The sequence below is a fragment of the Ostrea edulis genome, chromosome 3 (assembly GCF_947568905.1).
Source record: "Ostrea edulis chromosome 3, xbOstEdul1.1, whole genome shotgun sequence".
Taxonomy (NCBI): Eukaryota; Metazoa; Mollusca; class Bivalvia; order Ostreida; family Ostreidae; genus Ostrea; species Ostrea edulis.
Genome location: NC_079166.1, coordinates 19,400,174 through 19,427,577, shown reverse-complemented (window position 1 = coordinate 19,427,577; position 27,404 = coordinate 19,400,174). Strand labels below are relative to the sequence as shown.

The 27,404-nt window shown below is 35.8% G+C and overlaps 3 protein-coding genes across 3 annotated transcripts; 1 reads left to right on the top strand and 2 right to left on the bottom strand.

Annotated features, from left to right (window-relative positions):
• Positions 1–719: 719 nt before the first annotated feature.
• Positions 720–2,881, bottom strand: LOC125673889 (collagen alpha-1(X) chain-like). The gene is made up of 2 exons (XM_048910818.2): positions 2,789–2,881; positions 720–1,240 (listed from the first exon to the last, which is right to left on the bottom strand). The coding sequence occupies exons 1-2, from the start codon at positions 2,850–2,852 to the stop codon at positions 771–773; spliced, it is 534 nt and encodes a 177-aa protein (XP_048766775.2). The 5' UTR covers positions 2,853–2,881; the 3' UTR covers positions 720–770.
• An 8,512-nt stretch (positions 2,882–11,393) lies between these two features.
• On the top strand, positions 11,394–19,560 carry LOC125673884 (methyltransferase-like protein 27). Its single transcript, XM_048910812.2, has 6 exons — positions 11,394–11,528; positions 12,096–12,251; positions 15,095–15,226; positions 16,356–16,491; positions 17,531–17,623; positions 19,255–19,560. The coding sequence occupies exons 2-6, from the start codon at positions 12,117–12,119 to the stop codon at positions 19,434–19,436; spliced, it is 678 nt and encodes a 225-aa protein (XP_048766769.2). The 5' UTR covers positions 11,394–11,528; positions 12,096–12,116; the 3' UTR covers positions 19,437–19,560.
• Positions 19,561–22,955: 3,395 nt separating this feature from the next.
• LOC125673880 (uncharacterized) lies at positions 22,956–25,795 on the bottom strand. Its single transcript, XM_048910807.2, has 2 exons — positions 25,273–25,795; positions 22,956–23,379 (listed from the first exon to the last, which is right to left on the bottom strand). Exons 1-2 carry the CDS (start codon positions 25,700–25,702, stop codon positions 22,985–22,987), a joined length of 825 nt encoding a protein of 274 aa, XP_048766764.2. The 5' UTR covers positions 25,703–25,795; the 3' UTR covers positions 22,956–22,984.
• Between the last annotated feature and the right edge of the window lie 1,609 nt (positions 25,796–27,404).

Genomic DNA, 27,404 nt, shown 5'->3' with positions numbered 1-27,404 from the left:
GTCGGAATTCCCAACCATTAAAATAGACGTACTATGTTTATCAAGATTCATGCGCGCATTGTTCAGAACTACAGCGCATTCATGAGAAAATTTCCTATCATTACAAATTGTAAATATATCAAAGACAAAAATTGGAAATGTAGATATCAATGTATGCATTTAATGTTTTTTGCATTTCATTAGAAACAGAAAATTTGAAATCCAACTTGACCTCTGTCTTCTTCTGTCGATAAACGGATAACCCGCTGTCCATGCCTGACAAAATTGTCATCTAATGGCTACAGTGTGATATGAAAAGAATTCCGTGGGATTAATGAAATGATCACAGCGATTTACTAATATCGCATATTTGTTATCGTGCGTGTTTCGTACCATTTTCTAGATCATTTTTACATACTGCATGATTTTGACTACGGATTACTCCGTTTACTTGATCAAGATCTAGGGCTCACGGCGAGTGTGGCCGGTCAACAGGGGCTGTTTACTCCATCTGATTCCGCATATAGCATGCCCAGGGGGTCCGTGTTTGCCTTACTCTTAACTTGGTATTCTTTATAAGATACATACACCATATTACATACAACTCATAGCATTTTTTGAGATTGATCAATATTCACTATCTTCACCTTTTCCCATGATAACACAACATTATCTTATTAATGAATTTCAGATTCATATCATGAAAAATGTGTTTTAAAATACAAATTAAACACAACGTCTAAAACATTCATGCATATTTTATTGAATCATCTTTATGTTTCAGATGAGTCTTATGCTATGCGATATCCCGCAAATGAAGTTCTCCCGTTATCAGGTGAACTGTAAAACGCTCCTTGGCCTTTGTGAGGAGAAACGATCTGTATCCGGTCTCCCCTTTTAACATGCAAAATAACAAAGCCCGTGGAAGCGGCATCATCATATTTCTTTTCAGTATCTGCATATATAGACCCCTTCGCTACTCCATTCTGAACTATTACCGCTGCCGTTTCACCATATTTACCGGACGAACCAGCTACATGGCTGCCTGCTGCGTGTATGGTCCACGAGAATGCAAACACACCAGACGATGGGGCGGTGAATATCCCAGTGCGTCTGTTATATCCTTTTCCGATATTGGTCTCAACGGCATCAAATACAAAAGTTGTTCTCGCTGAAAGAGCCTTAAAACTGTGTGAAAAATAGGCGTAGAAAGCGACTGCAGGTGCCGTTTGTTCCGAGCATTGTAGTGTTCGCAAAGTACCTGTTAAGTATAAAATAACATCTATAATTAGGACTAAAATCAAAATGGAGATGCACAGTCATTTCTTTATTTCTCGTGACTTGAAGAATTCATAATAAGACTATATTTGTTTGCCTAGCCCTTTATTTTGTATTGCTTAGAGGAGTTTTAAGATTGGTCATTGTTCGTTGTCTTCATCTTTCATTTATGGTAATAAAATTTTCAAAATAAACGATAATCTTGTGACATTTATTTGATTGAGAGGCTGATTTTAAAAAATCTTTTATTTAGAAGATAGTTTTTGAGAAGGAACACTGGGTTCTAAAATAGTTTTAACCACAGTATCCGTTCGATTCGCTTGATAGATACGATCATTGTCCGTAATAGTTCAGAGGGTTCAATGCTTGCGTTCAGTATTGCAAGTAACCTTGGGTCAGTACCCAGGGTCTCAATTCCATGGATAATAGGTCAAACTTATACAGGGACAAGGGCAAATTACTGGATGGAATTAAGGCGGGAAATTTCCACAAAGGTTTCGTATAGTTTCATGTTTCAAGGAAGTTGATTAATTTTAAGTCCATACTAGAACTTTTTCTTTCGGATCTTCTTTGAACCTTCATACAAGATAGATATGATAATTTGCTAATGAAAATAGACATTATACCAAACGATTTATGTAAAAACGTATATTTAGGTTACACAAAATTTAAAATTGTTACTCTGATATTTAAATGTTCAGTCGTCAAGAATTTGGCATTTAATAAAATTGTGAAAAAAACGAACAGTTATCAATCTCATAACTCCTAAAAAGAATACAAAATAAAGAGCTCGTAAAACATGGACCCCTGGATATGCTAAAGGTGAGATCAGGTGCCTAGGAGGAGAACACATCCACTGTCGACTGGTCACAACCGTCGTGAGTCCAATATTTTAATTAGGTAAACGGAGTAATTCGTAGTCAAAATTAATATTACCCAACTACATCTGTATCTATTTTGTATTGATTATAGGAGTTGTGAGATTGATTACTGTTCGTTATCTTCACCTTTCATGTAAAGAACGGCCGAAAAGAATTGTATGAAATGTGTCTGACAGCATTTACATAACTTTTTGAAGACCAACATTTCGAGTCACATTCGGTACTGATACAGTTACGAGACGTGACATGTCTATTCTGAATTGAAGACTTTATGTATGCCTTCCTGATACATATAATTTCTAGCGATATAATGATGGTGATCCCTAAATATGGAATATAATTACATACCACTTTTGCCAAAATTTTTACGTTTTGATTTCATTTATCAAAATTTCACCCGCAGCGATCAAATTTGATATTTAATATGGAAATACATGCATCTCAAAAGGACAGAAAAATACTTCAAAGTTTTTGAAATTAAAGCAGACAGCAAAAATGACAGTAAAAAAGACGGCAGATCATTGATGGACTTATTTTGACGTCGAAAATAAAATAACGCGGCACAAGTTTACATTCTTTATAGGAATTATGATATTGATCACCATTAATTACCTACACTTATACAATGACATAGAGATCGTACACTGTACCTGTGGTTTGAGAAATACAAGTACACAGAAGTATAACAACGACTGATGGCGTCAGACTCCACATAGCGTTCGCTATAGCTGGTTGGGTCAGCTGTATTGATGGATGAACTACACGCAGACGGCATTTTATACAGAGGTAGAATTACCACCAAACTTCTTGTACGGTTTGAAGTGACGGTATAATTTCGCTTGTCACAATAAAATGGTAACATATGCTGGATCCATAGTTTCAAGTACATGTAGCTCAGCACACTATGCCGCTTATAGCCTATAAAATGTATCACAGTGAATATGTGAAAGTAAATACAGCTTCAAATCATGTTCAATCTATTTAGATTCATATACACTGCACTTTTAGCTTCATATATTTTGATCAATGAAGTAAGCATCAAAGATTTAAAGGTACACAATACGCAATAAGTATTTTCACACGAGTTTGTATGATGAAAAGGTGAAGATAACAAACAGTGATCGATCTAATAACTTCTATAAGAAATACAAAATTAAGAGTTGGGTAAACACGGACTTCTGAATATACCAGAGGCGGAATCAAACTCCCAGGACGAGCAAGAGTCCTCCGTCAACCGACCACACCCGTAATGAGATCTATATCTTGCTCCAACCCGCAGTCAAAATCAGCGTACAAAGAACGTCGAAAGGATTGGTATGAAACGCGTCAGACAGCATTTGACAAAAAGACAGATTGTATTGGTAGATTAGATCGCTATTGTGACAATAGAATGTGCAAAATACTGATCCCAAACCAGACTGCTGAAATTTCCGCAACACCAACTCACCTGTCAGTAGCCTATCTCAATTTAAAAACTGATCATACGCAGAAGGAGCCCTCGCGCAACGAACGAGTTGAGAGATATAAACACCATATGCAGACGACAAAGATACACTGTTACACAAACATTGGGATCTGACGATGGAGAAACTTAAGTCATCTCGTTTGTCATAAATTAAGTTGATAGTTTGCCGACAATATATATGTTTAATATTCGGGTTAGAATAAATCGTCAGTACCCCTTGCTTGTCGTAAGAAGCGACTGAATGTGGCGATCCTTCGAATTAGACCGCAAAAACCGAGGACCCATGTCACAGCAGGTGTGGCACCATAAAGATCTCTCCCTGCTTAAAGGTCATAAGCGCCGAGCATAGACCTAATTTTGCAGCCCTTCACCGGCAGTGGTGACGTCTCCATATGAGTGAAATATTCTCGAGAGGGACGTTAAACAATATTCAGTCAATCAATTAATCTATGTTCAATAAAATATCTAAATATGAAGCAAATTTGAAAGATTCCGTGGTTTCCGTTATTTCGAGCCCACCGGGAGATACTGAATCCACATATGAATGAAAATGGTTACTGTTAATAGATAAAACGTGGGTATATCTAAATGTCGAGTTGAAGACCACCACAAGATATATTTTCTTCTCAAATAGAAGCTTTTGAATAAATTCTGCCCCGTAAGAATATAAAAAGGTCAGCTTATAAAGGAGCACAATTCGTGCCCATGGAAACTTTAACAAGCTGTTGGAAAACCTGATCAACTATGAAAATATTATCAATGAAGAACTCCAGCATCTTTTAATATCACCTTCAGAGTACGTGTTCGTATAATAAGAGGGGTGTATTGTTTAATGACTGACCGCAAGCTATGCCTTTCTCCATTTGTTGTTAAAGAAGTAACTGTCTATGATGTCAAAAGGTATAGTTTTTAATGTAAGGAGAAGTAGTGTAAAATGTTGACAAGTCGTACGTTCTTTAGAATGTTTAAGTCACCTGAGTAAACTCTGGTGGCCTATTGCAAATTGTCTGCGCCCTGTGTCGTGTTGCGAGTCTTGCGTCGTCCGTTAACAATTGAACATTTTAAACTTCTCTTTGAAGTTCAAATTTGTTATGAAGCATCTTTGGAATAGGAAGGGGGGCATATGTTGTACATTTCAGAACTCCTGCACCTTTGGGACCTTAGAAGCGAGGCACAAACTGCCAAAGATTGACCTATTTTCAAAAATCCTTTCCTCTACAACCACACATTTGTAAGAAAAACTAAATGCATACTGATGTAGAGCAGGAAGACCTCTATTCACTTTGTAAATTTCATGATCCCTGGGGTAGCAATTCAGACTCCAGGATGGGACCAAAATTAGTACATATTATTTATGTGGAGAACATAAAACCATCTTCTTTAATGTCATTGATACTAAATCAAAACTACATAGATATTTAGATATATATGAACAGGTGGCGCTTTATCAAAATGGTAAATTTCATGATCTCAGGAGAAGAGGTTTTATTATTAGGGTGTGGCCAAAATTGTCAGTGATAAAATGCATTAAAAATTGAATATTTTTAACTTCTCCTTGATAATTACCATCACAATTCTTTTCAGATTTGAAATGAAGCATTTTTTAAGACAAGGGGGATATACATTGTAAACTGCAGAACTCCTGCACACCCGGGATTTAGGGACAGGGCATAATCTGCCATAAATTGACCAGTTTTCAAACATCTTCTCTAAAACATCTACATCTTTAAGAAAAAGATGTAGAGCGGGAAGACCTTTATCAAAATTGCAAATTGTAATATATAGTGTATATGTGTAAAACATTTAAACACTATCTTTTTAATGCTATTGATACTAAATTAAAACAAAGTAATTATTTAGAAGGAGTAGGTAGTCGTTTGCAAAAAATGTAAATGTCATGATCTATTTGGCTCCAGGGTGGAACCAAAATTGTTATAATGATTATTGTCTTTATCATTTGAAAGACTGCTGATACAGAATAAAAGTAAACCATATTTAGGAAAAGCGGAGAAGGATGTACCAAAGTTGTGAATTTCGCAACTGCAGAGTTTTGACTTTAGGACAGGTCCAAATTAGTTATATTAATGTAACATATATTATATTATGCAAAGCTTTTCATTATTACCGACACTTTTTGAGGGTATTTAAGTTTTGAGAAGACATCTTGTATTACACTTTTACTAAATATTAGAATTTAGCGTAGATATTCAAAACAGGAGGAATTATTTCTAAATTTCGTAGCCCTTGATCCTAGTGATACGTTTACCTAATACTCAGGTGACCAATAAAACCTGTGGGCCTCTAGTTTATAATCCAAATTTGATTTACACCACTTCTGGCATATGTTTGTACCACAATACGTTTGAAGTTTCTCCTTCACAGCTGTTAATATTTTCGCGAGGAGCAAAGATAGGGACTTGGTAAAACATTTACTAGATCCAGCAATGTATCTATTTTGTTAAGTTTCAGAATCCAATATAGGGACGGTAACTCACATTCACTAGTCCCATTAACTGGGATATTAGATATGTTTAAAACTGAAGCATGGTTTTGAAGAATTTTCTCTTGTGAAAGTGGAGGTGGAGTATTTTCAGGGTTGTAATTGCTCTGAATTTTCTAAAAGAATATATAACAATGAAACTAGTTGTTGGAAAAGAAGTGAAGAAGCAAAATAATGTTTCAGCAAGGGTGAAATTCTATGTTGGGATTTGATTTATTAATTCAATATTTACATGTAAACTCCATGGTATTTGTGTTCATCTCGGGTTGTTCAAAATCGTTTTATGGCTGCAACAGCTTGATTTAGATAACGTCAATAAGTTGCGATATATATTTACACCAATACCAGTTACCATTGCCATTTGGTAAGTTTCTGTCTTACATCAGCAAGCAGCGTGTTTTGGAATGAACAGACTGTTTTTTAAAAATTACTTGGGTTTTGTTTCATTTTATTCACAGAATACCGAAGTACTGATATCTTTATTGAAATTTTACATAAAATTGGAGCATATGCACCTTTGATATAAACATACGTGGTAAAAAACATGAACTTCTGAAAGCAGAATTTCAGCCCGCAGGACAATGGGTGGGGGATTACAAAATTACAAATAGGAGATAGCCTCTTTAAGTCCATGAAAATTCATCCCGTGAGGATCCGGGTTAGAATAGGTCCTCAGTACTCCTTGCTTGTCGTAAAAGGCGGCTAAATGGGGCGGTCCTTCGTATGAGACCGCAAAAACCGAGGTCCCGTGTCACAGCAGGTGTCGCACGATAAAGATCCCTCCCTGCTCGAAAGCCATAGGCGCCGAACATAGGTCGAAATTTTGCAACCCTTCAACGGCAGTGGTGACGTCTCCATATGAGTGAAATATTCTCGAGAGGGTCGTTAAACAATATTCAATCAATCATTTCATGTGTATTGAAAAGAATTCTTAGATACGTGTTTTATGCTAGACACCTGATTCCACCTCAAGTATGTCCAGGGATCCGTATTTGCCCAATTCGTAATTTTATATTACATGTAAGAGTTATGAGATTGACCACTGTTCTTCATCTTCATTTTTCATTCAGATAAATGTGTCTGTAGCAAAAACGGGGTTTTACGTAATAACTTTTAACGTATTATTGATTATATTTTTATTAACTTAAACCACACAATCCGCAAAAATACTAAACTATTAGTACAAGGGTGTCGATGAGGGAATTTCAGAGAAGTTTGATAGGAATATGGTGTTATATTAACGAGTTATCACTGGTTTTCATGGAAGATAACTCTTCCATATTGATAACTCCCGTTATGGACAAGAACCCTAATATGATCTGGGTGATATTTGTATTGATCATCCCCTTTAATACGATTTTGCTGAACATGAGGAACATTTTTTCAACGAATAGTATTTTCATGCCACTGTTCTCCTATCCTTAAATTCCGAATTGCAATGTGACGTTACATGAAGCTACATGACGCTACGTGACGCTATATGACGCTACACGACGCTATTGCTGTTGTCATATAACACAGTTCATATTTTTGTTGTTGTTAAAATGACATGTTTGATGTAAGTATCTCTGTATAGAAATGATGGATCTCTGTTTCGCTATTTTCAGGTGGCATTGTATGTATTGTGACTCGAATGGAACACCTACGCAATTTAAAGGAATACAAAGATTCGTTCTTTACTCTATGTGATCAACTTGAAAAAGACGAGAAATGGAAATAAATCGAATGTTCATCGTGTCCTTTTTGGAATACAGTAGAAGGTGTACAAATTATGTACAAAATTTCCTGATATTGGATTACAAATTGAGTAGCATAATTGAAATACACACCAACATTATTACTAACTTTGCATAATCACACTGGTGGAATATCTTTCTGCACTCATCTTTTAACATATCTGTGTTATTCTAATGTAAAACTTATACGGTACCAATTTTGATGCACCGGATGCGCATTTCGACAAATAATGTCTCTTCAGTGATGCTCAACCGAAATGTTTGAAATCCGAAATAACTATGAAGTTTAGAGCTAAATATAGCCATGCAAAAACAGCGTGCCAAAAAAGTGGAGCCTAATTCGTCCAAGGATAAGAGCTATCTAATCTAATTAATGCAACCTGTATGCACCCAATGGAAATTTCTCAAGAAATGATTAAGTTAATTTATTTTAACATCCTGACATCCTTGTTTGCCCTTGTTTTAATCTTGTTTTTATATATGATTATGAGATTGATCACAGTTCGTTATCTTCACTTGATCATGCAGCAAATCAAGGTGTGGAAGTTTCTAGAAAAAGTCAAGTTGTCTTTTTGACATCTATAGTGAACGGTGAAGATAACGAACAGTGATCAATCTCATAACTCATATAAGCAATACAAATATTTCATAGTGCTATGAAATATTTTTGAACACATCACTGTATCTTATCAGCACAGGGGATGCGAAAATATAAAAGTATTCTCATTCCTAGAGTTTTCTGTGTCGATCTGTTGTAATGAATAGCAATATTGTTTTTCTGAAACGAAGTGTTCAGGTTGATGGGGTCAAATGTATTGTCTAGTGTGACATCATGATGTCAAAACGTTGTATACCATTTTAACACCATTTAAATCAGATGCCTGACATTGTTGAGATTGATAGTTTATGCTAGGAGGAAACTGCGACATCATTGTTCTTGAGGAATATGATATTGTGATTTTAACATTCGTACGTTGGATGTGACATTAATGCTGAACCTGACCTTGTGTAGTCAACGGTATTGTCGAGCGTTATTCGTTTTTATCCTCTTTGATCAGCTTGAAAAAAGAGGAATGGCAAGTACTGAAATGTCCATTGTGTACATGTTGGAATGCAATAGAAGGAATACAAATTATGTGTAAGATTTCTTGATATTTGCTAAATAATCAGACTGTACATTGAAATCATTAAATGGTATTTGAATCATCGTATTGTTGGTATGAGTTTAGGGAGTGATAGGTTACAACAAAAAAGACGATTATCGCATATGTCTGTGTTATTCTAAACTGCCAGAGAATACAAAACAATTTCAAATTTTAGTTTAAAGGAAGAAGGCGTCATGAATATACATGTACATGTAGAATTAGGAAAATGTCTTTCGTGGTGTTGAATAACTCAACCAAGGACGTGGATTGTCGCCAAGTAAGTAAGAAAGTAAGGATAGTAACAAAAAACAATATCAACTTGCTTTAGGGTTAGCGTTGTAAGATAGAGTACTTGATATTACTTTAACTGCATCGAGTAATAAATATCTGGTATAGCTACAGACACAGATGCTAGCTAATCCCATACTCACGCTTTGTTTTATTTGCCACAAATATTGTATGGGTTGTACCCCTTACTGTATTGGATAGCAACTACGTTCACCATTGTGGCATTTAAAATTAATTAAACTCTCTAATTTAAACAGATTATACAATTTGGTTTGACATATTGGCTTGCATCACTGTTGAGATGACCCCCTTTTAATTGCCAACTGTATTTTCACATAAAATTTCGAAATGATTTCTCGTATTATCGGGATGCAATACAAAGGTACTATTTTTTTAAAAATAAACAATATATGAACTCACAAACACACCAAAACTCAATGGGTAATGATATCTACGAAACTGATGTGAAATATAATCATCAAACTGATAAAAAATATATGAATGGCAAGGTAAAGATATATGTCAGTGTTCAGTCTCATAAATCATATATGTAAGACCAAATCCGGTAAAAGCAGGCTACTGACAAACAAGTTGGTGGTTTCGTTTAAAGTCATCATTTTGAAAATTATATGGTCTCATAACGATCTAGTTCGTCAATAGAACCTACCATTAGGTCAAATGCTGTCTGACGTGTTTTATACCGATTGTTACGCCGTTCTTTGCACACTGATTTTGATTACGGATAACTCCGTTTACCTGATCAAGATATAGGGCTCACGCCGGGTGTGATCGGTCGACAGGGGATTCTTACCCCTCCTAGGCACCTGATCCCACCTCTGGTGTGTCCAGGGGTCCGTGTTTGCCCAACTCTCTATTTTGTATTGCTTATAGGTGTTATGAGATTGATCACTGTTCACTGTTCGTTATCTTCACCTTTCATAGTAGCTATAAATGATCAAATTTCTCATATCATCTTTTTCATTTATCCAAGCATTTTCATGGAATGTCCCCTTTACTACATTCAATAACATTACCGTTCACCAATGTTGGCTTTGGGATTCAACTCTTTATTTATCTATTCCTTTTTTTTAAATATATATATTCTTACACTTTTCAAGTTATTTATGCATCTGGGTTGTATCACCGTTCAGATCAACTTCCATCTTTACCTTCCATCAGATTTGGTAGGACCAGACTTCTAAAGTTCTAGATTAATACTTTCATAAAATTTGAAAAAATATCTTTGACGCGAGAGCCAACGTTGTTGTAATCCTAATGATTTCGTTACCTGCTATGTTGACTTTGAAAGGATGTAGAAGATAGCATCGAAGAAGCAGAATTACATGCGAAACATTGTTGCATTCCTCAGAGTGAATGGTATGTGGAGTGTTAAAGGAGAGAAGAAGAGATATGACGTGGAGAAAAGATGATGACAAAAGACGGGGAAAAAGAGGGGGATAAAATGTTTGAATGATTGTTTCATCTGAGGTACATGGAATTGAGAAATCAGGACAATTGTGTTTAATCTGAGATTGTGTATCATGTTACATATACTAGGATATGATGTTGATTTATGATGTACGCCTCATGTTTAATAGTCGTCAATAAAGCATTTGAATTTGGAAAAAGACGTGGGAAAGGACGTTTACAAAAAGACGGGAAAAAGGAGTTACAAAAATGTATGAATGGTGAACTAAACTTCCAGTGAGATTCGATCCTCTACAAACACTGCCCTGTCTGACCAAACATTGTTGATCGATATGACATGAGAATAAAATCTGTCATCTGTAACAATTATTGGTGAGCTGAAGAACAGGCAGTGTTTAAAACAGGTCGTTGTACCCTCGAACATATTCTGTAACAACAGGATAAAGAGTGAAAGCTCGGAAGTAGTAGGAGCAAACCTGGATTGACTTGAGTCGGTATCGGAGCTGACTTTGTACGTTGAATTATTCTAAAAGATGGTCACCCAATCAACAGAAAGTGGCATTCAGTCCTTCACCCCACAATCGGGGAGAGAAAACAGACCACCGGCAATACTCAGTATCGTCCATTCTGTCCACCATTTAATCTACTCCAAAATTAATTTATCGCGGCCTGTTACATGATTTGGGACGCTTTGCTTTTAGTTACCTGTCGTTTGGTTCGCCGATTGTCACACTGACGTTGAAGAGCACTTTATACCAGTGGCTGATAAGCGGGCATCTAGAATACTGTCACCTTGATCGGGGAACAGGGAAGGAAAATTACTTTTAGGTAAGATCTTTCTTTGATGTTGTGGATTCCCTCCGTACTCCTTGATAAAAAACAAATGGCAGACTATATTGCACCAATTTCAGACGCATGTCTGTTGTTGTGGTAATGAATGAACAGACCCATTTCAAAAACCTTCAGTGAGCACATAGAACCGGTTTAACGTAAATTTCAAATCAACGTTAAAAAGTTGGTTGTTTTGAAATTGCGTAGAAATTTTGAGATTACAATGATGTTTAATTTTCAACTGGATTAAATGGATTAAGGTTACTCATGACATGTACAGTAATGTGCTCACAAATTTGATTTCGTACTTAAAGAAGAGGGACTACATCTAGAACGTGATATGAATAGCAAGATGGTTTCATGGGATGATATATTGATGTTTATGTAAACTACATATGACGGTTGAGAAAATGTAAAAGCATGTCCTTAAATTTGTTATGTTTCATCGTATTTCACTACGCCATTTGAGGGTTTTATTATTCTTGAAAACATTACATGCATATCATATAATTTGGATCGCCCTGTAGGTATAAGGTATTTTGGATCACCCTGTATCTCCTGTAGGTTGGAACTACGGATCTATTGATGGCAACTCAGCGGTACAGCCTTCCCAGTGATGACCATGGCGCGGCAAATATACTGGGCAAAGTGTTTCTGGATGGCCTCTCCCAGAACGAACTGAACGAGGCTTACAACGATGTTAGTAAAGATTATGACCAGGTATGTTACACCCCCATGCATCACTGTCTTCCATGTCGCTAATGATAAAAAAAACCCGGGAAACAGTTCATATATCGGCGCGGATCCTATATGTAATTAGCGCATGATTGTCCCTGTTAAGGAGAGGTGATGACGATGATGAAGTATATATGTGTATGTATGTGTGTGCGTGGTAAAAAGCTACAACAAACTAACAAATAAAATGGAATACGAAGTCATAATGATAGAGCAAATTAAGTTAGGTTGCATTGCTCCTCAAATTAAATGCATGGAATTCACTAACCTTAAAGTACAAATGAACTTTACAATGGTATTTAAATTGCATCTCTAAAAACAAAGATATCATAACTTTCAAACTTGCATCGTGATCGACCACTGTTTCTCTAAATTACATAATGTTTTGACAGTTGAGAATCACACAGCAACACGCATTGTTTCATAATTAAGATGAATATCAAGATGTAGAAACTACCCAAGTTACATAAACATAACACAGCAAATTTAACTTGAACGTAAACAACAGTTGCGAATTAATGTTGTCGAAATGTTCAATTTATACGGAATATAGTAATTTTATACGATAAAATGTCTGATGGAATATCTAAAGGAATACGTGTAACCCCAGTATTTCGCTGATGAAGGTCGATATGCTGGGGCATGAACAGTTCGTAGAGACACTTGCTGCTCGCACTTTTCATTTGAAGGACTTTTATATCTTTCTACGCTTATCATTAAAAGTTCAGATGGTGACCCGCTATACCTGAACTTTTGCTAATAAATAGGGCATCTTGTTTTCAAAATATAAAGTGTCGAATGGTAATAAGGTGACTCACGACAAATGACCGTATGGAAAATGCATCGTAACTCTGTCACAGTCAACACATGGATAGTATTGTCAATGAGGAACTCCAGAATGTTTTTTATAAATGAACTTCGGAGTACATGTACGTATAATCAGAGTGGTGTTCAACAAAGTAATTTTTTCAGTAACTGACCAAACGATATGGATATTTCCTTGTTCCATTCCTATTGAAGAATCAACTTTCTATAATTTCAAAAACGTCTAGTCTTTAATTTGTCGTGAGGAGTAGTATACAGGTACCTATCTTGGTAATCTGTTTTATTTAGATACATTTCTATATAGTTGGATAAATTTTTGCTTTATCTATTTTGGTTGATAACTTACGCAAAATGTGTAACAGTACAGCTTTATTAGGTCACCTGAGTCACTCAGGTGACCATTGTTATTGGTCTACGTCCGTCGTCGTCCGTCGTGCGTCGTCCGTTAACAACTTATTCCCAGAAACTACTGGACAAATCTTGACCAAATTTGGTATGTAGCATCTGTAGGTGAAGGAGATCGTAAATTGTAAATTTCATAACCCCCACCTTAAGGGGCCTTAATATTGGAGTAATAACTGAAAAATTTATGTATTTCTTTAAAAAAAACAACCCACGTTTTCTTTCCTCTTGGGCATCTAGCAGAGAAAGTGAGTATATAGTAATGATGAGCAGGGATGAGCAAGGAAGGCCTCTACCAAGATTGGAAATTTTATGATCCCCGGGGTAGAGGTTCTGACCCCAGGGTGGGGCCAAACTTGGTATATAGTGTTTATGTGTAAAACACTTAAATAACATCTTCTTTAGTGCTATTAATACTGAATTGAAACTAAACGGATATTTAAAAAAAGCAGATAGTCCTTTACTAAAATTGTAAATTTGTTGATCCCAGGTGTAGAGGTTTTGGTATCAGGGTGGGGCCAAAATGGTCAGTTATTAAATGTGTGAACAATATATATTTTTAACTTCTTGATAACTACCATTCCAATTCTTTTCAAATTTGGTATGAAGCATTTTTGGAACAAGAGGGACATATATTGTAAATTTCAAGATTTCTGCACCCCTGAGGCCTTAAGGTCGGGACAAAAACTGTCCAAAATTGACCATTTTTCAAAAATTGTCTTCTCTGTAACCGTACATGTGTAAGAAAAACTAAACGCATATTGATGTCGCGCAGGAAGATCTCTACCAAAATTGTAAATTTCATGATGCCCGGGGTTGGGGTTCGGATCTCAGGGTGTGACCAAACTTACTATATAGTATTCATATGCAAAACACTTAAATAACATCTTTTTAGTGTTATTGATATTAAATTGAAACTAAATGGATATCTGGACACAGTAGGTAGTCCTTTGTAAATTGTAAATTTGTTGATCCCTGGAGTAGGGGTTCCGACCCCAGGGTGGAGCCAAACTTAGTATACAGTATTTATGTGTAAGTTTGCTGATACTGTATAAAATCAAAATGCATGCATAGGAATAGCAGAAAAGGATGTACAAAAATGATGAATTTCAAAACCAAGGGTATTGCCTCTAGGATAGGTCGAGAATAATCATATATTTTAATGCTTTAATGTTAATACACCTATTATATCATGTAAAGCCTTTCACCAGTGTATGCACTTTTGAGGACAGTGACGTTTTAAGAACACATCTTCATTTATACTGTTGCTGAACATTAGAATCTAGCTTAGATATTCAGAACATGATTTTTTCTAGATTGCATAACTCTTGGGAGTAATGATACTTTTTTTTTTACTAGTACTCAAGTGACCGATAAGGCCTTTTACAAGATTTCTTTTACAAGAAATAATTGATGATTTTCACTTTCGCTGCTCTTGGCATCTTCGTCTTAATGTGAATGAGTTTGTGGCCTGATCAAATCACCAAATCAAAGAAAGAAAATAACGAATTAGCAAAGCTAAGGTCAAGGATTAATAAAAACGTTCGCATACTGTGTCAGACGACAGTATTTTCATGTCTGGAATTGTCTTGGTTCTCCAGATTTTATTGGGCAGTGGATATAAAGCACCAGAAAGTGCTGCTTGGGCTGTGACCAAACTCTTCCCTGAGGATGAACGGTCTCAGAAGGTAACTCTGGACATCGGTGCTGGGACAGGACTAGTGGCAGACGAGGTATGGGATTTTGCGAGCATTATCTTGGATCCGTAGGAAGTGAGTTTTATTTTGTCATTGGATACTACGGAGAAAACGTTGGGATAAACTGTATCAATACAAAAGTGCTTTTATTGTTTACAAACTTACTGAGATCATAGTATAGAATAATCTAAAATGCATTATTACATATCCATACATCTATATTCTAACTCGGGGAAACTGCTCTGATTTCTTGGCATAGCCATTATGACAAACTTATTCATCGTGAAATTACACGTTTGTGTAGTAAAATTTCATTGTTTTTTGGTCATAAAATTGAGTTGTTAGTTTGTCGTCATCTCTATTTTCCACAAAGTTTCCAAATATGAACAGAAGCCGATGTACATGTAGAAGACATCATGGCGACTTTCATTTCGAATCGATATTTGAATGACAATGAACATTGTCAATAGATAGATAGAACGTTTATGTATCATATATACATGTATTCTATGAATATTTATATGTACATACATGTATATATTTACATATGTATGTTTCGCTCTTCTTTTTATTTAGATATAACATCATATTCTGGGACAAAATCAAATCAATAAATCAAATATCTTGTATGGTAGTATAAGAGAGGAATGGCCACTGGAATTTGTTTTATTAAATCAAGATCAGTGGATCATAAACATCCGGGTGTCACTAAATGATATTAAATGACCGTCCCACTTCATCTAACTGTATCTAACAAATATAGTCTGGTTCCCTTTTCATTGTTTGGGATCTGAAGGTTTCCATTATTTTAGAAATATGAAATGACGACCGAAAGAATTTGCTACAGATTTTCCTGCAGTGCTCGCAACCACTCCCCAATTTAATAATGACATATCATTATTTACCTTTGCATCAACAAACCTTATAAAGATTGTGAAACATGTTTTATATTTGAAATGTATGCGTTTAAAACCATGATTTTTATAACGGGGTCACTAACTGCAATAGCAGAGCCAGGTGATTATACGACTTTTTGATTGGCTACAAATTCACAGCTGTCTTTATACACGATTTTTGATGATCGTAAAAATGCACATCAATCATCAATTATAATCATTGGATGGTTTTTAAATACCTAATCATGATGCCCTCTTGATGATTGTAGATGTATAAGAAAGGGTTTAGAATTTTTGACGCTTTGGAACCGTCACAGGGAATGCTTGACATCGCCAAACAGAAGGGGCGGTACAGAAACTACATCTGTGCAGCACTCGGAGAAGAACCATTGGATATACCATCAGGTAAAATAAATAGAAATTATCAATGATGAAAAACGAAGATAACGAACAGTGAACTATCTCATAAATCCCATAAAAAATACAAAATTAAGAGTAGGGCAAACATGGACCATTGGACACACCAGAGGTGGGGTCAGGTGCTTAGGAATAGCAAACATCCCCTGTTGACCGGTTGCACCGGCCGTGAGCCCTGTATCTTGATCAGTTAAACGGAGTAATGAAAAGTAAAAATAAAGAGCAGTGAACAAACGCATAATGAATATAAATTAAGAGTAGAGGAAACACGTACCATAGTCAGAATTAGTATGTAAAGAATGGACTAACGATTGATATTAAACACGTCAGGCAGCTTTCGACCTAACGACAAGCAGTATTTGTCTGACGTGTTTCATGCCGATCGTTAGGCCGTTCTTGGCACACTGATTTTGACTACGGATAACTCCGTTTACATTATCAGGATAAAGGGCTCACGGCGGGTGTGACCGGTCGACAGGGGATGCTTACTCCTCCTATGCACCTGATCCCACCTCTGGTGTGTCCAGGGGTCCGTGTTTGCCCAACTATCTATTTTGTATTGCTTGTGGGGGTTGTGAGATTGATTACTGTTCCTTATCTTCACCTTTCATTTGCGAATACGATAATTGTAACGACTGTTGAAACCCCTGTAACATCAACTTGTTTGTCAGTAGCTTGGCTTGATTTAACAGACTGTTGTTAAATATTGATAAAGAACCTATGGTATGAACGAGTTACGCAGATCCAGAGGATAGCATATTATGTTTTAATCAGTAATGGAATTAATTCCCGCCTATGAAATGCAAACACTGTTTTAAAATAGAGTAATTGATTTTGTTTTGATTTTGAGAAATATTATCGATGACGGGGTTTTCTTATTTGTTCGAAATGCTGTTAGTTTCTTTGGTTATTTGTTCTAGTACGTATTTTTTTCGGGATTTAAAACGACATTAGAATACCACACAGACAGAGATGATTATAATTTCATTTTCTTTGCAAATTAATTATTTTTATTTTACATACATAGCATCATATGATATCATCACAGTCGTTGGAAGTCACGGGCCAAATCACATCAAAAGCGAGGCTCTATATGAACTTATTCGATTAACCAAATCCGGTGAGTCATTGAAATACTTTCAAATATTTAATTTTGACATCTATTTAAGAAATGAACATCACTTTTGAGCTGTTCATGGTGAGTATGAACAGATTTGGATTTGAGGCAAATTCTGTGAATCGCGCTAGCGATTCACAGAAAATTTGCTTCAAATCCAAATCCGTTCATATTGACCATGAATAGCTCAAAAGTGATGTTCATTTCTTACATTTATATTCATTTACTAAAACACCGTTTGTTTACATTGTTTCTATTTTGTTGCATAAAAACGAACTCCTAGCCTCTGTCACAGTAGTTATTGTGACGTACGTCAACACATAGACATGACGTCACATTTCGTCTCACCCTGCCTTTTATTAACATTGCAAGGTGTATTGTATTTTGGAGGTAGGAGACCGCAAGATTGGGATGATAGTCCATGTAAATTCACAATCTTAATCCAAAGATGTGACTTGCAGGATCTTTGTAACACTTGTTCTATTTCTTTCAAATTATTACGCTCTCTCAGTCGCGTGCTTTAAGCTAGTTCATAATCCGTTCATAGTCAATGTGAACGGATTGTGTCGCGCACTGAAATTGGTTGGTTCATAGAGGAAAATGTGATTTGTGATATAAATATTATGCTATGAAAGGTTGCCATGTATGACATTGCTCGTTATTAACACAAGCATTGTACAAATATAAATGTGTAATCCATATATGTCAAAACATCATCAGTAAATATGTTATATTCTAGTTCTTAGAACTATCTGTGAAAGTAATAACCGCACTTTCTCACCAATGAAAACAATATTATTGAGTGCGATATTGTTATGCCAGTGTTATTATAGAGTGTGATATTGTAAAGTCAACAATATCTTCAAGTGTGGTATTGTTATATCAAAGTTACTGTCGACTGTGACACTTTTGGTATTAATGCTATTGTTAGTTTTGAGATTCTTGCTTCTTATCTTATTTAAGAAATAATGATTGATTTTTCGTGTATGTTGCAGGACAACCTTCGAGGTCAAAAAATGTTGTTTAAAATATAAAAGCCGATGCTTATATAGTGCAAACAACATTTCGAGACCAAGGATTTTATCTTGCAGCATACCCGAAAATGTCAACGTTATGTTTGAGTGTGACTTTTGTAGAGTCCCCGGGTTATGTAATTTACACATTCAAATGTAGCACTACTGATGTTGTCATACAACACTGTTTATTATATGATTGAATAATTCCTAGCTCTCTAATTGGCTGAGATCCAACAATGTAGAAATCATACCACGTTATGTTTACCTGCACGTGACCTTCCAGGTGAACATAAGGAATTATTTTTTCCACATAGGACCAAAAATAGGTCGTTGAAACTTACAATTAAAGCAAAGAACAATATTGAAGGGTTTTTGAATCATTTAATCATATAATAAAACAAGTATTAATATTGCTGTTGTTATTTTTAGGTCAATACGATGATTTAGCCACCTTCGAAGTACAATATTCACCTCGCTCTTCGGGACCTTCGGGCTCGGTGAATATTGTACTCCTCAGGTGTCTACATCATCGTATTGACCTCAAAAAACAGCAATAATTGTATAATATTTGTTCTAGATATGGATAGAAATGATGGATCTCTGTTTCGCTATTTTCAGGTGGTGTTGTATGTATTGTGACTCGAATGGAACACCTACGCAATTTAAAGGAATACAAAGATTCGTTCTTTCCTCTATGTGATCAACTTGAAAAAGACGGGAAATGGAAAAAAATCGCATGTTCATCGTGTCCTTTTTGGAATACAGTAGAAGGAGTACAAATTATGTACAGAATATTTTGATATTTCATACTTAATGAGTAATTTGATTAGACTGCACATCGATATCAATAAGAGATCTGAATCATCATAGTGTTTATAAATCTTCAGAGAGAGCTATATTATAATAAAAAGAACGATGGTCGTACATGTGTTATTCTAAAGTGCCGTGGAGTACAAAGCAATTTAAAACTTAAGTTTAAAGGATTAAGACAAAAAGAATTAGGAAATGTTTTCCGTGAGGTTGAATAAATCAACCAAGGACGTGAATTGTCTAGGCTTTTCTTAACATTCTATTCCCAATTGTTCAAATAAATTTCCAAACTTTCATCAAAATTAATTTGAACTGAATGTTTAGAAATCAATATTGGCACAAGAAATATTAGAACCAAGAACGGTTTACACTAAACAGCATCATTTAGAAATCAAAATCAGAACAAGAAATATTAGAACCAAGAACGGTTTACACTAAACAGCATAATTTAGAAATCAAAATCAGAACAAGAAATATTAGAACCAAGAACGGTTTACATTAAACAACATCATTTAGAAATCAACATCAGAACAAGAAATATTAGAACCAAGAACAGTTTACACTAAACATCATTTAGAAATCAATATCGGAACAAGAAATACATATATTAGAACCAAGAACGGTTTGCACTAAACATCATTTTTCAAGTGGGTGATAAGGTTGTCAGAAAAAATCTGAAAGAAATATTTTTAAAAGCCTCTTATTCTTGTCAGCTTACGACCTTGTTTTCATGATTCAAATCCAAGTAAAATGTTTTCATTTTATTTATTTATTTTATTTATTTTACGTGGACTGCATATATATTAGATGCCATAAAAAGTGAACTGCTAGGAATATATGTTAGCATTGTTTTCGTTTGTTTGGTTGTCAGATAATTTGTATGGGTGTCCTCCCCTGCTACATACTGTCAGATTGTGTAATTTACGTTGTATACCATTTTAACACCATTTAAATCAGATGCCTGACATTAGTACGGAAAAGATATTGAAATCAATCACTTCGTTCATGACCCCAACAGCAGATTTGAGTCTGAATTGGTCAATATACACAAATCTTACCGGACGTTTCCGAATTTATATGACTATGTTAAAGAATACCGCTTGTAAGCTTATGGTGAAGTATTGCTCTGTTTATCATGGGTATGGCATTCAATAAAAACTTTGAAATGACCGGTATCTCAAGCACACTGTCCCGAATCACGTTATGAAAAAGCCAAATTAACAGGTCGTAGCAGTTCAATTTTGGAGCAGATTATTCAATAAAATTAATTTTGTTGAACATCACTCTGGTTCTACGCACAGATACTCTGACTTCGTTATAAAAAGACGCTGAAGTTCCTCATTGACAATATATAAACAGGTGATCAGGTCTTCAAACAGTGTTGGAATTCCTATGGGAACACATTTTGCTCTATTTTTAGCTGACCTCTATTTCTATTTTCTATTGAGGCAGAGTTTATTCCAAAGTTTCTACATGAGAAGAAAAAAAAAATCTTATTGTGGCCTTCAACGCAACATTCTGATATTCGACGTTTTATCCCTCGATAACATTTATATCCATTCACATGTTGATTCGATATATCCCAGTGGACTAGAAATAAAAGATGTCACAGAGTCTTTCATATCTGCGTCATATTTGAATATCTGCTTCATATTTGAATATTTTATTACAGGGGTAGATAAAGAACAGTGAACAATCTCACAAGTCTTATAAGCAATACAAAATAGAGAGATGGGCAAACACGGACCCCTGGATATACCAGAGGTGAGACCAGGTGCCTAGGAAGAGTATACATCCCCTGTCGACCGGTCACAACCGCCGTGAGCCCTATGTCTTGATCAGGTAAACCGAGATATCCGTAGTCAAAATCAGTGTGCCAAGAACGGCCTGACAATCGATATGAAACACGTCAGAGAGCATTTGACCCAATGATAGGTTGTATTGGTAAACTAGATCTTTATAACGACCATAGAATTTGCGAAATGCTGACTCTAAACGAGATTGTTGGAACCCTACACCATCAACTTGTTTGTCAGTAGCCTGCTTCGATTTAAAAACTGACTATACGCAGAACAAGCTCTTGCATATCGAATCAGTTGAGAAATGTAAACACCATATGCAGGTGATAATGGAATATTGCTACATAAATATGGGAAGTTGACGATGGAGAAGCTGAAATTTTTTCGTTGCCGTTAATATCCACTTTCAATAAAATATTTAAATATGAAACATATGTTTCTCAACTGATTCGATACGTGAGAGCATATTCTTCGCATGATAAGTTTCTTAATCGAAGCAGGCTACTAAACAATAAATGGTGTTACAGGGATGTTAGGGGTCTCGATTGTTTAATGTCAGCATTTCGCAAATTCTACGGTTGTTGTAATGATCTAAGGCCACCACTGGGTCGTATACCGTCTGACATGTTAAATACCAATTGTAAGGTCGTTCTCTTTACATACTGATTTTGACTACGGATTACTCCACCATCTGATTTAGGGCGAGTGTGACCTGTCAACAGAGGATGCTTACTCCCCCCTGGACACCTGATCCCCCCTCTGGTATGTCTAGTGTTTGTGTTTCTCTGAATTTTGTATTCTTTATAGGATTTATGAGATTTGTCACTGTTGGTTATCCGGACTTGTTCATCTACAGATATTTCATGTTCTAACTGTTTCCATGGTAAAATCCACTGGTATTTAGCTATTTTATTACATGTTTTATTTTTTTTTCCATTTCATCCTTATTTCTTTTGTATGTTGGTTATGCTCTATTTGATATTTTTCACTCATACAAAGACGTGTAGGGGAAGTAAGTACCACCAGTTTGACCTATGGATGATGCTCAAGGTCGTATTAATAAGAGTTCTTAAAACGCCAGCGCCTACTATGACACGAAATCGCCATTTTTAGATCATATCCGACAGATTCGTCACATTCACTTTTCATGCCGGCGCGGGTTCGAATCCCGCTCGCGCCGGTAAGTGAGAAAGTTTCCCAGTTTACTTTTGGAAGGTCGGTGGCTTCTTCCCAGGTACATTGTATCTGGGATCTCTCTTCCACCAATAAAAAACTGGGCGTCACCATATAACTGAAAAGTTGTTGAGTGTGGCGGAAAACATCAATCAATCATACAGTCAGTACTTATGTTCAACATCTGTGGTTTGATGTGGCGCCGGGACCGAGACTCCAACTAAGAACCATTACGTTGCTATGAGACCCCCTTTAACCACTGGGCCACCGCTACCGGTCTCTTCACAATCAGATGTTAAGGATTTACTACTTCCTGTTGGAAAAAAGTCTACAAAATCCCACTAAATTACAAAACAATTTTATACCAAATCTTAAAGCTCCAACAGGGGAAGTAATGGTTGTCAAGGAAGGTGACATCTTGATGGAGCTATGTCGTCGCAGAGCGCTCATTTAAAAGATAAATGTACTATGATTAATGTATTAAATTGATACAAGAAACTCAGATCTACATAAGAGATACAACATGACTCAGGAAAGTTTGGTTCCTCATTTTTATTTCAGGTATTTCATCTTATTTTCCAGCCTTTGAAACTTGACCATTCATTTCCAATAAGATTGTTTGCAGTGGTTGTACGAATATTCACTCTGTCTCCGTTTTTCAAAATTACCGGTACTGTATTGGAGCAGTTTTCATAACTTGAGCCAGCTTCATTGTCGCAATTCCCTTTTCCTTTTCTTTCGTTGTTAACGAGAAGCTCTGCGTTGAAAATTTTCCCTGGTATCACCACGCTTGCCCACGAGAACACATAAACCCCGTCAGAGGGCGCTGTAAACACGCCAGTCCGAGGACTATATACGTTGTTAGTGTTATATGTCGTGACGTCATATGTGACATTTATAGGTGTGTTTCTTTCGAAGTGTAACGTTTTGCTAAGAAACGCATTGAAAACAATCCCCTGTTCTGTAAATAAAATAGATATTATAATGTAATAGCATAGGAGGTCAAAACTCTAATTTACAAAAATATTCAGGATTTCAATCAAAACTCATATTTTGGGTGAAGTATTTCTGTTGCACTTTTTTTTCAAGTGTAAATATTGTAATTACAGAAACCAACTTTTTTCAAACTTTTTACACATAAGTGGAATTGAATTAAGGATGTACTCTACATCGTCATAATGGCTGACTTCCTTCTAAAACATGGTGGAAAATATAAATATCAGCAATATTTGTCTATTCATTTAAAAATTTCTCGCCTAGCTGAGTAGCTTAGAAGGTTAGCACGTCGACTACAAATAAAAGAGAGAAAAAAAGCACGTTGATTGCTGAACTGTTGATCGCGCGTTGGAATCCAGCAGGGGTTTTTAATTTTTCTCAGATTGCTTTCAAATAAATCTGTATTTTTTTTTTACTAAATAAAGTAAATTTGAATATTTTCAATTTCAAAATATTGTTGTACATGTACATATTCTCCACTTTTCATACATATCAAATTTCCATGATGTAGCATACCTCCTTCAACGTTTCTGACCATTTACAAATACTAGTGTTAGTCGTTAGACCTTTCGGAAAACAATTCCCTGCATTACGTAAGTGCACTTGCTACAAACAAACAAATGGATGCATGGATAGATATATAATTTTTTTCTTATCCTGATTGTAATTAGTACAACTACTAAATTCCTAAAATATTAGCAACTTGTATATATATATTCTATGATGTTAAAAAATTGTGACAGATTCCCCCCTATACAACTCTATATAACTATATATGTACAAAGTTTTCCCCACTGTATTCGACATACTTGAGACATTATGGTCAATACTTAGATTCCATACAGCACAATTTATCTATTTTATTTATATAAACATAAATTTAGCTTCCATTTTCATCATTTTTTGAAAACATAAGTTTGTTTGTAGTAAGTTACCTGAATTTGTACTTTCCGAATTAACGAAGTAAAACCGAATCCTTTTTTATATCCACTCGCATGTCAATTTCGAATACGCAAGTTCCGAGTTACCCAAAAGTTATTTCCCTTTGTCGAACTCTTTCGCATTTTATGACGTATGGTGGGTACACAATGTATACATTATATCGTAGACTGGCATTGTACATAACGATTACGTACGATTAATGTAATAAAAGCGTACCTTTTGTTTATATCAATCACTGGTATGGATATTCTGGCCATATCAAGCATAATTTGTTTGAATAAGATCATCAAATTGGCTATTGAATCATTATTTGTTTCCTCTTCTACATGAGTGACGCTTTTATCAAAGAAAGATGGCAATTGACAATATTTGTTTGAGCCATTTTGTTATCCAATACTCATAAACTCACTAAAGTTGCCTTTTCCCTGAGATAGGATGGTCTCAGAAACTCTGGATATCATCTTTTAAGAAATAATACAACGATAGTAATTAGCAAATGTACCCACTGTCATCATATTTTACGTCATAATTTACGGAAGAGTTCGACAAAGGGAAATAACTCTTGGGGAACTCGGAACTTCCGTATTTAGTCTCTAAGAGTGACGTTACCAGCGATTGTAGAAAGGCCACGGATTTTAATAAATGCAATTAACTGGAGGTCAAATTAAGCTCATATCCGAAAGAAACAAAACTTTTCTCCCTAACGTCAGACACTTTACGACGAAATAGTCACTACCTACGTTTAACGTCATACGCATAATGCGACTGCCGGAATCGGGATTCGAATTCGGACCTCTCGATTGCGAAACGAACGCTTTAGCCTACAGGGATCGGAATACGACTAATTTAGCTGTCACACTGTTAATGTGTAATTACAGCTAAATGACGAGCAAATTAATTAAAAATATGGACAAACCTTCAGCGTTTGAATTGTTTGCATGGAGTAAATCCCTTGTCTCAGTCATAAAATCCGTTGCGTTGACACCGATGATATTTTTCTGCTCCAGTTCTGTGCGAAGTTTTTGATTTTCATTTCCAAGACTCTCAATCGTCTTTTCCATCGCCTCTAGCTTGTCTTCAAATTGCCGTCCCTCCACGAAAACACCGGCTATTCTTTGTTTAATAGCAATCATATCACCGACCAAAGAGTATACCTGCTTCATTAGTGATAGTCTAATTAGGGATTCCTGATTAAGCAGTTGTTTCAGATTGCCAATTTCCTGGTGACTGGACTCGTTGAGGCAAATACTAGGACAGCTCTCCAATTTGGGGTCAGCCAGGGGCGAATGTGCGGAACTCACGTTAATCAGAATCCACGATATCAACGCAAACTGAGAGAATGGCATTTTGATACCCGAAACGTAGCGATGATTTGGGAACAATACAATTGTGTTTGATAATTAAGTTGCGTCGTCAAATACTAAAAAAAGTAGTCCTAAGTGTCACGTCAAACTATTTTTCCGGTACTTGTTAAATTAAAATAAATGAAGAGTCGTTAAGTCTCTTGACCTGTAGTATGTTGGCTATAGACTTCCAGAGCACTTAGATTAAGGATATCCGCACGGTAGATACTAACATAGGATCAGAAATTTCAACTATTTATCAGCTTTCTTGTCTTCAATAATCTGGCTATAGGGTATGTGCAGATTTCAGGTTATTGCTATACGATTACTCAACTGGTTATTAGAATACGAATATATCTAAACAAAGCCGACTATTTTCAAGTGAATAATCAAGTTTTTTTTCCCCCAAACCTCTAATGAACACGTTTTGAGTACTACAAATCTTTTGTGAATTGTTATAAATTTGTTTGTATTGCCTAACATGCAATAACACTTTTAGACCTTTTTTTTTTATCTGCATCAAATATAAGATACACTCAATGACCGATAAAATCTGATAGATTTTATTCATTCTTTATTTGATCTGAATTTTTTTTTATTCTATAATGTATAACACGGAATATGAATCATAACTCTCTTATCTATTAACATGAATATATCAAATGGTAATTTCTCTGTACAGAATTAGCTGCACTTCGATTGATTGATTGATTGTATATTGTTTAACGTTCCGCTTTTGAGAAATTTTCATTCATCTGTAGACGTCACCATTGCCAGTGAACGGTTGCAAGACTATACTCGGCGCTTACGGTCTTTGAGCAGGGAGGAATCTTTATCGTGCCACACCTGCTGTAACACGAGACGTCGGTTTTTGCGGTCTCATTCGAAGGACAGCCCCATTTAGTTGCCTCTTACGGCAAGCAAGGGGTACCGAGGAACTATTCTAAACCGTATCACCACGGGACAGCTGCCCTTGGAAAGGCTGTTGAAGCCCTGTCCGATCAGTGCACGCAAGATTGTGGCAAATGACAAAGATGAGATGAGTTTTTAAGCTGAAGAGACTTGTAGTATGACATCTCCCTGACCTGTTGCTATCCAAAATGTCTTGGGTAATGCTGCAATTACTTGGAAAATGTGTCCCGAAGTCGGAGCCCTTGTTTGTTTATAAATTGTTGTTTCTTTATTAATACCTTGTGTATTTTATCATACCGGTAGAAGGTCAGTCTCTACAGCTTACTAAAACGTGAAACGATTACATGAATCGAAATTGTGTTGGGGTAGAGAGGAAGTCCACACATTTTCGGAGAAATTATCGCCGAAAAAAATCGGAAAGAAGGGGTAGTAGTGTCAATACTTCAGGTGCGTGTGTACTGAAACGCCACAAGTGTATACTTTCTTTTGAATTACATAGTTTGATTTTGTCACCCTACAAGTCCGGGTGGGGGTCAGTTACGGACCTGCAGATAGATAAAGGTGCAAAACAACTCACCCAATTCAATACATGGTGTGATAAGAATTGGTTGGCGTTGTTCTGGGTTTTTCTTGCTTGCAAACATTTGTTTGCTTTTTGTGGGCATTTTGTTTTTGAACGCCAACTTTTGGGTTGTATTATATATATGTTTTTACACTTAGTTTTCTGTTTTTAATTTTTACAATATTTTGTTTTACACCAGGGGAGACCATTAGGCAACTTTCATCAGTAACA